The 12,028-nt window shown below is 38.8% G+C and overlaps 1 protein-coding gene across 3 annotated transcripts in view; it reads right to left on the bottom strand.

Moving 5' to 3' along the window:
• The window catches only part of DCP1B (decapping mRNA 1B), a 58,035-nt gene that overhangs the window by 4,644 nt on the left and 41,363 nt on the right, over positions 1-12,028 (bottom strand). For all 3 annotated transcript variants that reach the window (XM_074938778.1, XM_074938786.1, XM_074938792.1), the window contains 2 exons: positions 10,678-11,526; positions 1,488-1,736 (listed from right to left, as the gene is read on the bottom strand). In XM_074938778.1, the coding sequence (XP_074794879.1) occupies positions 1,488-1,736; positions 10,678-11,526 (1,098 nt within the window). The remainder of the gene's footprint in view (positions 1-1,487; positions 1,737-10,677; positions 11,527-12,028) is intronic.

Genomic DNA, 12,028 nt, shown 5'->3' with positions numbered 1-12,028 from the left:
CCCTAGGATGAGAACCATTAGGCCCTACAGGCTTCAATACATGTAACTTATCTAAATATTCTTTTCCTATTTTGCATTCCTTCCTCCTTGTTAATGTTAATTGTTTTGAGTATCTGGTCCTCTAACATTTTTAGAGATGACTGAAGCAAAATACTCATTAAACACCTCAGCTTTCTTGAGGTCATCAGTTATTAGCTCACCTTCCCTGCTAAGTTTCAGAGTGGTAGCCGTGTTAGTCTATATCAGCAAAAACAACAAGAAGTACTTGTGGCACCTTGGAGACTAAAATTTATTTGAGCATAAGCTTTTGTGGGCTAAAACCCACTTCATCAGATGCATGGAGTGGAAAATACAGTAGGAACATGAACACACACACACGAAAAGATGAGGGTTGCCTTACCAATTCTAATGAGACAATTCAATTAAAGTGGGCTATTATTAGCAGTGATTTTTCCTCCTGCTGATAATAGCCCACTTTAATTGAATTGTCTCGTTAGAATTGGTAAGGCAACCCCCATCTTTTTGTGTACTCTGTATATCTATCTATCTATCTCTTCCTACTGTATTTTCCACTCCATGCATCTGATGAAGTGGGTTTTAGCCCATGAAAGCTTATGCCCAAATAAATTTTAGTCTCTAAGGTGCCACAAGTAACCCTTGTTGTTCTTCCCTGCTAAGTAGAGGGTCTACACTTATGTAGGCAAGTAGCCTGGGCTTAGAAATTGGAACCCAAGACCTGTCCCTCTTTATTCCTTATAAATTATATATATTTACCTTTGGCATTTACCACATCCCCTTTAAAACCACTCTTTCTAGTATCCATAGAATTTGAAGATAGGAGGGATCCCCAAAGAGTACTCATTCCACCCTGTGACAAATACAGGATTGTTTTCTACATAATATTCCTGAGTGTTTTGTCAAGCCTATATCTGAGTAACTCAAGCTGGAAAACTACATTTAACGGACCTTGTTGTTAATATATTTTCTGGATATTTATCCTTCGTTTTTACTTGCTCATCTTCATCCCATTATTCCTTATTCCTACTCGAACTTCTCCTGTCCTCAACATGGATATCTTTTAAGGATTTCCAAAGTATTGCCACTGAGATGCTCATCTTTTAGCTAAACTACATACATGTAAGTAGTTTTCACCTTTAAACCAATTCCTGTAAGCCCTTAACATCCTTGTTCTCTCCCCTGAATCCCCTCAAATTTATTATCATTCTTGAACTGTTGCACCCTGAACTGCATACATTAATCAAAACACAGTTAAACCAAAACTGTAGCAAGAGGGACTATTATCTCCTTAGCCAATGATTTAGTGCTTCTTTACTATACAGCCAGAAATAGTACAACTCACAGTGGACATTTTAGTTTACTAATCTATCATTCAGACTGGTGGATGGGACCAATTATCCATCAGAGGTATTTAAATCAAAATGGAAAGGAGGGATACAAGCAAAGGGGGAATGTTTCTGATTCTTTACCTGGATCAGGTGTAAAAGAGTTTCCTGCAGCTGCATCTTGGTCAATGAGTTGCTGTTTACGCAAGATGACTCTGGCTTCTGCATAGGAAGGAGAAGGCTAGCTGAATTGGCAGCAGATTCTTGATTTGCTGGTGGTAAGCACCCACTTTCACTTGCCTTTGGTGGAGCAAGTGTGGACTGTGTGAACAGCATGGGGGACATCAGCAGTGTAGGAGTCACAGTAGCAGGAATGCGCTGAGGTGAGATGACCTGCCCATACACAGATTAATAAAAAACGGAAGCATTTAAGCAATGTGTATATTCACTAAGAATACAGGGGTAAGAGGACTCCAGGCTGAAAGAGATTCACAAGAGCAGATACGCAGGGATACACGGAGGAAAAAGAGTATCTGGGGCCCAAAACCACCCATCCAATTAAAGATCGCAGTACTGAATCTCAAGTGTAATAAGTCTATATAAGCAGCAAATTACTTAAATATAAAATCATCTTATTATAAAAGTTAAACTATTATAAATACTAGCACTGTAGAAGAATGACAAACTGCAATATTTGAGGTCCTTCTTATAAGGATGGTCCTTACACGTCCCCCAGTTTGGGTTTTGAGAATATGCTTGCTAATATGAGAGTGTACTTTAATAAATATTTTGAACTTAATAGTGCTATATAGTACTTTTCATCTATAGCTCTCAAAATACTTTGTGGGGTATGCATCCTCATTTTACAGATAGGAAAACAGGAACAGGAGGTTATGTGACTTGCCCAAAGTTCCATAATGAGTTGCTGGCAGAGTCAGGAACAGAATCTAGTTTTGACTTCCTGGCCCATGCTCAATGCACTAGACTAAAAAAACCTTTAAAGAAAAAGAGAACATCTTTACCAGAAACCTAGATGCTACTATGATTCTGTCAGTGTTCCCTTAATTTTAGTCTAAGTAGGGAGGCACATACTGATTTGAAAGTAGATTGTGAGCCTGCAGAGTTTTATCCTTTTAATTTTGGGGTATATTTAGAACTATTAAATGTGCAGCACCCCACGATGCTGGTAGGAATAAGATAATGTGACAAGTGCTCTTTAAATGTTTGCCACAAAGCTGTAGTAATGGACCTAAATTCTAATCTGTAGCTTTCCTCACTGCCCAAGTATCTGGCGTTATTTGAGAGGCTCCCCGGGGGGGAGCAATATTGTCATCGTCGTTGTTTTTTTTTATATGGACAAACATCCATAGTAGCATCTTCTAAAGCTCTATGTAAGCTTGAAAGTTTGTATCTCTCAACAACAGAAGTAGGTCCAGTAAAAGATATTACCTCACTCACATTGTGTCTCGAATATCCTGGGACCAACATGATAATGACAAAACAAATATTTACTGTTATTTTATCTAAACTATTTGGGCACTATTTACCATAGTAGGCAGTCACTCAAAAGAGTGAGAGAGAGAGAAAAGGACTAAGTTCTCAAGCTACTTTCTGATGGTAAATTTACAGGAGCAGAAAAACTTTCTAAAAGGATCTGTGGATATGAAAAAGCATGCAATATGTATACTGTGCCAATGCCTCTCACTAACTGCACTGTTGTTTCTCTGCTTTTCAAAGCCAGACAGCTTTTAAAAAAAACTATTTACCTGCAATTGCTATTCCCCCACAATCATAACAGAAAGAAAAAAGTCTGTGTTCCCTGCATGGTAATGGCAGGTCTCCCCAAACTCATTGTGTGGCTGCTGACAGCCAACAGGGAAGGTGGTACATTCATGTCTGTGCTTGGAACACTGGTGGCCCCTAGTGTTACTTATTAGTGGTTCTGGTCTAACAAAATGACTAATGCTGGCAGGGATGTTTCCAGCTAAAATAAAAGTAATATGCTTCTACAGAATTTGGATTCAGTGTCAGGTTCTTAAAAATCCAAGATACCACTTTGCTCTATACAATCTGAGGAATAAGAATCTGTAACAGAAGTTTAGAGGTAGTATGTTGTGCTTTTAATAGCATGGACTTATTCTAGTCATAAGCAAATATACAATGTAGTTTAGTAGGCATCACTTAAGAATTATTTGTTTTTCATGGAGAGGAACTGCTTTTCACTAGTATACGTAAAACAGAGGCTAAGTGTGTAAGCAACCCTGCCATGTACTGGTGACTGAGCAAGCTAATATTTGGCTAATGCAATACCTAAGTGATCCTCACACCTAAAATATTTGTCTCAGGATAAGAATAGAAAATATATGTACCTATTTCTTGTAAATGAAGTCTTAAATTTTCTGTGTAACACATTTAAAAATTTGTTGTTAACAAATGAGATTCTATATGTTCATAAATTCTAACATTTAAGTAGCTTCCTTACACGCGGAGGACAGTCTCCTTCAACACAAAGGAGACTTTTTTCAGTTTAGCTATTTAGTTCAGATATTTTCAGTTACCCAAGTGACAAAATTTATCCAATGGCTTCTGAACTTCCATTGGAAATGTCAGAGGTTAATTCTGGTACTATTATTGTAATCTCTGTAGTACCTCCTGCAACTTTCTTTGAGTGTGATTACTATGGCTTGAAGGTCCTAAAGAATCTTTGGTAACGGAGTAATTTCAGATAAAACACCTTTGAGATGATCTCTTAAGCTAGCAGGTGTGTAGGTGCCAAATTCAACGTTGCCAATGTAGGACACTCAGGGCATGTCTACGCTTACCGGTAAATCGGCACCACTGCAATTGATGCAGTGAGTGTCGATTTAGCGGTTCTGGTGAAGACACGCTAAATCGATGGAAGAGCACTTCCCCGAGAAGCATAAGAGAAGTCAACGGGAGAAGTTCTCCCATCGACACAGCATAGTGTAGCCACCACAGTAATGGATCTAACTACGTCAACTTCATTTACATTATTCACATAACTGAAGTTGCGTAAGTTAGATCGATTTACCGCAGTAGTGTAGACCAGCGCTCAGTCTATTTTGACACTACTTTGCCAGTCACCCATTTCTCTTATCTTTGAATAATTCCTCATAAGGATACAAATCACCTTCCTAAAAATGTTGCTAACGATTTTTTTTCTGAATTTAACCTGAGTTGCTTGTTCATTCAACATACACTGATTTATCTCCAGCTTCACCACATCAAGACTCAAGTCTCTGACTCACCATCAGCACAACAGGAGTTTAGTTTGTTGTCAGTTGTATAGCACTGCAATAGGACAACAAGAAAAAATATGCTGCTTTGAAACGAAGTATTTACTTAAATGTCTCTGTTTAATATTCAGCAATGCTGTTAGCAGCTGGATAACATGGCACTTGGTGAATTTTTGTTATATTGTTTGAGCTGAGAAATGTATTGGAATTCTTGTAATGTAAATTGGGGCCTACTATCACACATTAGCTGCTTGGAATTCCATATATGTATCAAATGAGTCTCTTAGACCATTAGTAGTTAGAGTACGTGTTATGGACTTCTGGACATTTTTAGCAAGTATCACTTAGGACTAAAAACATTTCACCTAAAAATGTCTCCGCAAATTCCAGATGTAGCTGTTGCCAAGATTTTGTTGGTTAAAACCAGGGTAACAAACATGGTTTTGTTGCCCTGCTCTTCTAGACAACTGGTGCACTCTTCTGCTGTTGATTACATCTGAAATTCAAACTCTGGATGCCAAATTTATCTGTAGCCTAGTTATTATTGCTGTTCAGAAACTCCCTTTCTTAAATATTTGTGATTGCAGGTTAATTATTACCCAAGTACCTCATCTGGTATGAAAGAATCTTTTGTGACTGGAAAGTTCATTCCACCATGAGGTAAATGTTTCTAGGCATTTTCATGAACTGGCCTGTCATACCTAAAACAAGTGTCTTTCCAAGTTTAATTCAGAAATTATGGTATTTTTCAAATGTATTAAATGTTTTATTTGTGACAAATAAAATATACCAGTTGTACCACCACTGAGTACAACCACCACTGCAAAATACCACATTTATGCAGATAGAAATAACACCCTATATTGAAAGTGTGTAACTGATTTATGGCTGGTCTAAGAAGTGGGGTAAGTGGTCTATTGTAAATGGAATACATTATTTGTATAATGTCAAGGCTACGGTAGGTACTCTTATGATCGTGGCATAAATTCATGAAAACACTTAAGCATGTACTTAAGACCATTCCTGTTCAGAACAGATTCTTAAATTCCATTAGTGATCAGTGCTTTCCCATGGGGAATTAAACATGCTTACTTGTTGCCTTTAATATGGATACTTTCCTGAATCAGTCTAGCACTAGGCTGAGTGCATCCTTTGTAGATTTGGGCATAACTCTGTTCAGCTTTTACTATTTTTCCCGGCCAACTAGTCTTTCCTTTCCATATGGGAGTTGAAAGTTCTTATGCCATATGGAGATACATCACAAGCCAATTTAAAACTGGGTTTGTAATGTGTCAGGACTGTTGAGAAAATGCAAGCTATAGTCTCCTCATCATTGAAGAATCTTATCTGTTCCTTAAATACCCTTGGTCTTTTTTTTCCCCAACAATGAAGATATTGTCGAGACAGCATTCTATTCCTGGCAGACATCATAAAATTTGCTTTACTGTCCTTTGATCTGTAGTAGGAGCAGATACCATACCAAATGATAAACAATTATAAGGAACAGACTTTTCCGTGCATTTATTGTCAGGATCTGCTTTAACTAATCTTGCATCAGCATGTAAAAATGTATTTGTGCCAAATCTATTTCATTGAAACGTTTATTCGCTGGACAGGTGGCAAACAAGTCTTCAGTCTATAGCAGTGGTTCCCAAACTTTAACAACCTGTGAACCCCTTTCACTAAAATGTCAAGTCTTGCGAACCCCCTCCTAAAAATGAATATTTCCAGGGATTTTCTCCTTTATCTGAGTATAAACTATAAAAGCAGTGATCTTGGAAATATAAAATTTGTTTTTATGACATGCTTATTACACACTATTATTATTTATCATTACAGTATTTTTATTACATTATGAAAACAGCAACACTCTTCCAAGATCTCACTTTCGTAGCTTGTATCACTTTGAATAAGCCTGTTATAAAGACTATGCTCCTATGTTTCACCAAGGAGTATCAGATGTGAAACAGCATGAAGGTATTTAAGAAGCCAACTCAAAGAGTTCCTCCTACACAAGCATTCAGGTCTTGAGCAGTCCAGGCAAACAACGCACGTTACAACAAGCTTAAACTTGTTCTTCATAATAATTTTAAAAACAATACTAGCTGCCTATTTAAATTAAAAAACAGCCAAAAATATCCACCTCCCTTTCTATTTCTTATAAGGAGTCTTGAAGTTTAAATCTCCTCTATGTGATAGATATGCTTGCTTTGATCTGCTTAGCCCTTGGAAGTCCACGGGCTCTGGGCTGCTGACCCCGTGCTGCCTGGGGTCCCTAGGGACAGCTCCGTCCGCCATTAGGGATTTTTTTCCCCCGAGAACCCCCTGTAACATTTCACGAACCCCAGTATGGGAACCACTGGTCTATAGTAAAGAATACTGAGACACATTGAGAGGGACTGACCCTGATTTTAAAGTCTCTACAGATTTTTACCTTCCCATCTTTTTCAATAAGAGGTATAACTTGCTTGGCCAAGTCACTGAATTCTATAGGAAATCCTGTTCTAACTAGTCTTTCTAAGTTTGTGTCTACTCTCTGACCCAATGGAATGGAATAGGTCATGCCTTACAGAATCTAGGTCGGTAGTGGTACTAATGATTAATCAGATCTTAATCATTTTTATAGTCTGTAATAGGTCTTTTCAACAACGCTGAATGTTTCAAAGGTAGTACACTAGTGGTTGTTGGTGTCTCAGCCAATAAAGCCATCTCCTGTCAGTCAATATGAATCTTCTTGAGTAATGCTCTGCCAAGCAAGGTGGGATTGGAATTATAATAATTGTTGTTGCATTTTATGCACATTTACAGTTGTAATCTCTGGAATGACTTTCCCCTTTACATATTTTTGCTCTCAGCTACTGTTTCTCTTTGAATTCTTCTAGTAAAATTACTAAGATTATGAACCCAGTATCAAGTTCCATTCTGAACGGTTGTACTTTCCAACTCAGGTTTACCCAGATATAATTACTGCTTTTTTGCCCTTTTCAAACACATGCAAAATGAGGTCACTATCACTCTTATCAATATCAATCTCTTTTTCTGAGATGTCTTATATTTTTGCTATTTCCTATTAGTACAAACTGGTTTATAATGTTTAGCTTGACCCTTGACTATTTTCTAGGTTGGAATAGCTCGTTTTTGCCATGCTGTGTGCACGTTTCATAGTGAGTTAGACAACTTCTCACACTTATAGCATGCAATCTCCCTCACCCAGTGAAAACAAAAGCAGTTACTGTGACTTAGTTACTAACAAAAAGGTAACCAATTAGGAAATGGATAGATAATAAGAGATAATACCATAATGCCACTATATAATCCCATGATATGGCCACACCTTGAATACTGTGTACAGTTCTGGTCTCCCCATCTCAAAAATAATATATTAGAATTGGAAAAGGTACGGAGAAGGGCAACAAAAATTATTAAGGGTATGGAACAGATTCCTTATAAGGAGAGATTAATAAGACTGGGACTTTTCACCTTGTAAAAGAGATGACTAAGGGGGGAGATCTGATAGAAGTCTATAAAATCACAAATGGTGTGTAAAAAGTGAACGAAGAAGTGTTCTTTACTTCTTCATATAAACACAAGAACTGGGGTCACCCAATGAAGTTAACAGGCAGCAGGTTTAAAACAAACAAAAGGAGGTACTTCTTCACACAATGCATAATCAGCCTGTGGAACTTGTTGCCAGGGGATATTGTGAAGGTCAAAACTATAATGGGGTTTAAAAAAAGATTAGATCTGTTCATAAAGGATAGGTCCATCAATGGCTATTAGCCAAGATGGTCAGGGATGCAACCCCATACTCTGGCTGTCCCTAGCCTCTGACTGCCCAAAGCTGGGAGTGGACAACAGGGGATGGATCACTCAACGACTGTCTGTTCTGTTTGTTCCCTCTGAAGAACCTGGCATTGGCTATTGTTGAAAGACAGGATCCTGGGCTAGATGGACCACTGGTCTGGCCCAATATGGCCATTCTTATGTTCTGTTTTTATTCATTAGGACTGAGGCCAGGTCAACACTACAGACTTGTATCAGTATAACTAAGTCACTCAGGGGTGTGAAAAATCGACATCCCTGAGCAATGCAGTTATATCAACCTAACCTTCCAGTGTATACAGCGCTATATCAACAAGAGATCTTCTCACATCGACATAGCTACCACTTCTCAAGGAGGTGGATTAACTATGCTGACAGGAGAAGCTCTCCGATTGGTGTAGTACCTTCTTCACTAAAGCGCTACAGCAGCCCAGCTGCACTGGTACAGCTCCGCTGCTGTAGCGCTGTATGTGAAGACAAGCCCTTAGTTATGTCACCGCAAATAGTAATCTCCACTGGTGGCTAAGTCAAAATTCACCTTTGTAAGCAATTGTTTCTGCAAAATTTCACCGACTAACCCACAGAAAACATGACCATACAAAGAATTACCCAAATGAATCCCAAAGTTTGGAAATTTTCAGCTCTTACCAGTGGGTTTAGTGACAAATGTGGCTTCAAATTGCTGGCTAGTTGATTAAAGAATTCTGATCAACTTGATTAAAGTTGATTAAAGAATTTCGTTTCAGACTTCTCCGAGTAGCAAGACTCTCTAAAGTAAAAAGGGATGGTTATGGCTAGTCTGGTAAAGTGAGGAAAGTCAAGAAGAGTGTGCCCATATTTGAGTGAGTTGGGAAAATAAAGTTAGCAACTTTTTTCTTCTCAGTATTCACAAATTTGGAGCATTTCTGAAGAGTTTTCTGGCTCTTCAAAGTAACATCCTTACTCACAGCTTCTGGACTTCATTCACCAGAACTGTAGAGCAATCAGCTTTCCAGTGGGGCTGCTAGGTTCCAGCACAATTACAGGCCTTCCAGACTATCAGTTAACAAAGAAGCCAAGAGGGTCTTTAGATGCTCACTCTGGAACTGGACTTTTTGTGAGGACATTTGAGAGTGGAAGCCATTACAAGGAAGCTAAACTAGCTGTTGTTCTGCTCCGGCAACAAGGACAGCAGTAATAGTCAACTATAATGTGACATTTTGTAACTGCACTTGTGGTGGTTCTTGAAACACCATAGGAATAGTACAGTTCCTCAAGTTTCTTGAATTTTCTAAGGCACCAAAGCCAGACAGTTCCATGAAGCACAATCACCAACATTCAGGTTTAGTTTTTTGAAAGATAAAAAGAGACACTAGAAATATTTTTCAATAAAAACACTGATATAAAAAGTAGAAAATTGTTGAATGACTACAAGTAGCTGTTATGGCACAAGAAAATCAGATTAGCAATGTAGGGAACTGCCTCATCCTTAGTGGCTAGAAAAGAATGGACTGTTACTTAATTGAGGGAATCAGAGAAATCATGCTGATGGAACACAGACCTAGATAGAGTATTATTTGAAGATGTTCAAAAAGAAAAGAAAATCAAAATTACAATGTTAAATACAAGAACCAGTGATTAGTCCTATCAGGTCCCCTACAGAGGCAGTAACCAACTTCTTCACTGTCACATCACATTGGTGGGATTCACTGGTCCTGTTCTAAAGCTTTTTATGTTTTGATCTGTTCCGGCTTTAGCTCTTATATGAACGTGAAGAAACGCTTCCATACATTGTTTAAATTCATGGACAAGGGGCACTTTGGGCAAGGGGAATGCTGACTCATTTTGAGTCTGAATCACATGTATGAGACACTCATCTGACTAGAACTTGAAAACAATGACACAAAGCCAGTAATTAGGTATATATTTTAAGTGCGTAAGAAAAATCTATGCCTGAAGCATCTATGGTCATTAGTGATCTGGAAAGATTAGACCCTTCAGTATTTACATTACTAAAGCTAGGGAAATCAGGACTTCTTAATGTTGGCATAGGAGCATTGCTTCTGTTGAGACTAACTTGGATATGGCTCACAGACCCCAGCGGTACAAGAGCAAAATAAAATGAAAATGAGTCTGATGGCCTGAGATTTGTTGGGGTAGGAGAGAAATAATGGGAATTAGAGAACAGCCTTATAAAACTGAATTCTGTTGCACTGCAGCTCAAAAGATTCCTAGATACCTTCCCCACAGGCATTAGTTCCTTAAATCACGTTTACCTGAAAGAGAGGGCTCTGCTTTTGTGCACCTGATGTCTTGTCTATCCAGGAGTCCAAAGGTTTTAGAGTGTTGGTGTTCTGAGTAACTACAGGAAACTTAGCTGCCAAGGTAGGTCTGCTGGACACATGTAACTGTTGCTCCTGTTGCACTATCTGGAGTTTTTTCAGTAACTCTTGGGGTGAAATCACTCCAGAATTGGTTGACTGGTTGCCAGAGAGGGAAAGTGGCTGTCTAGGAACTTTGGACTGTTCTTTACCAATGGTCTGAGGTCCTAAAGTCTGGGTTGGAAGAGAGCCATTGAAATATACCAGATGTGGCTGGGTCATGTTATTTATCTGTGCTGCTGATGCTGTAGCAGCAGCAGTCCTGCTGAAGATTGAAGCTGTTGAACTTACAGTACCTGTTGCACTTGGGTCCATTTTGGTCACTGATCCTGACTGTCCCTGCAGTTTCTGTAACAAGCTTTGAGTGCCAGCTGTGTCCTGGGCTGGATGAGATGCTACAATACCATGAGAAGTCACAGGCTGGAAGAGTCCAGTGAAAACCTCCCCTATGGAGCGGACATTGCTGTTTTCACACAGTCGATTCTCAGGAAGCTCAGAGAGTGGATGAAGGTCTGTCCCACGCACCATAAGTTTTTGAATAGCTGGGCAAAGCTGCTTCTCTGCTGAGGGTGAATGTCTGCTAGGTTCCTCATAGGACAGCGAACGCACTACCCTCTGCCTGATGGAAAGATTAAGTTGGTGCTTTTTCTGTGACTGTTCTGGGAGATCTTGGTAAATGGTAGGATTTTCTTGTTTTCCAAACAGTGCTGTCAAAGATAAGTGTTGTGGTTCGGAGTCCATGTTCTGCGAGGAAAAAGAGAATAAGTGAACATAGTTTGTCTGCACCAGAAGCTACGTTAACTGTCTGAAGTGTTACCTTGCAGTATCTAAGAAACAGCCAAGATAATTGACCCATACTTCCTCCTCTCAAGAGGATTATTTAATGATTCTATCATGTGGGAGGAAAGGATTTTTAAACAGCCTTGAAACTCCTCGTCTGGGAGAAAAATGCTACCTCCAGAAAAAAGGTACCTACTTCACTTTCAATGCCTAGAGAGAAGGGTCTCCTCTTACAGTCACTAATAAAATATTAGAAAAGCTCAAAAAGGTTATGAAGGGGAAGGAAGGAACCTTCTGTCCTTGTGGGAAGTAGTGTCACTTTCTGTCTCTCTCCTTACCATGGCAGAATGGATGTAGCTTGCTGGACTTTGCATTGTGATGTATTTTAAGTTGTATGAAAGGCATCTATCATGTATGGAAAGGCAATTGTACACATTTAAATTAATGAATGAATAATAAAATAAGC

This window comes from Natator depressus, chromosome 1, assembly GCF_965152275.1.
Source record: "Natator depressus isolate rNatDep1 chromosome 1, rNatDep2.hap1, whole genome shotgun sequence".
In the NCBI taxonomy this organism is placed as follows: domain Eukaryota; kingdom Metazoa; phylum Chordata; order Testudines; family Cheloniidae; genus Natator; species Natator depressus.
Note: the sequence above shows the minus strand (reverse complement) of the source record. Positions and strands in the feature narration are given on the sequence as shown.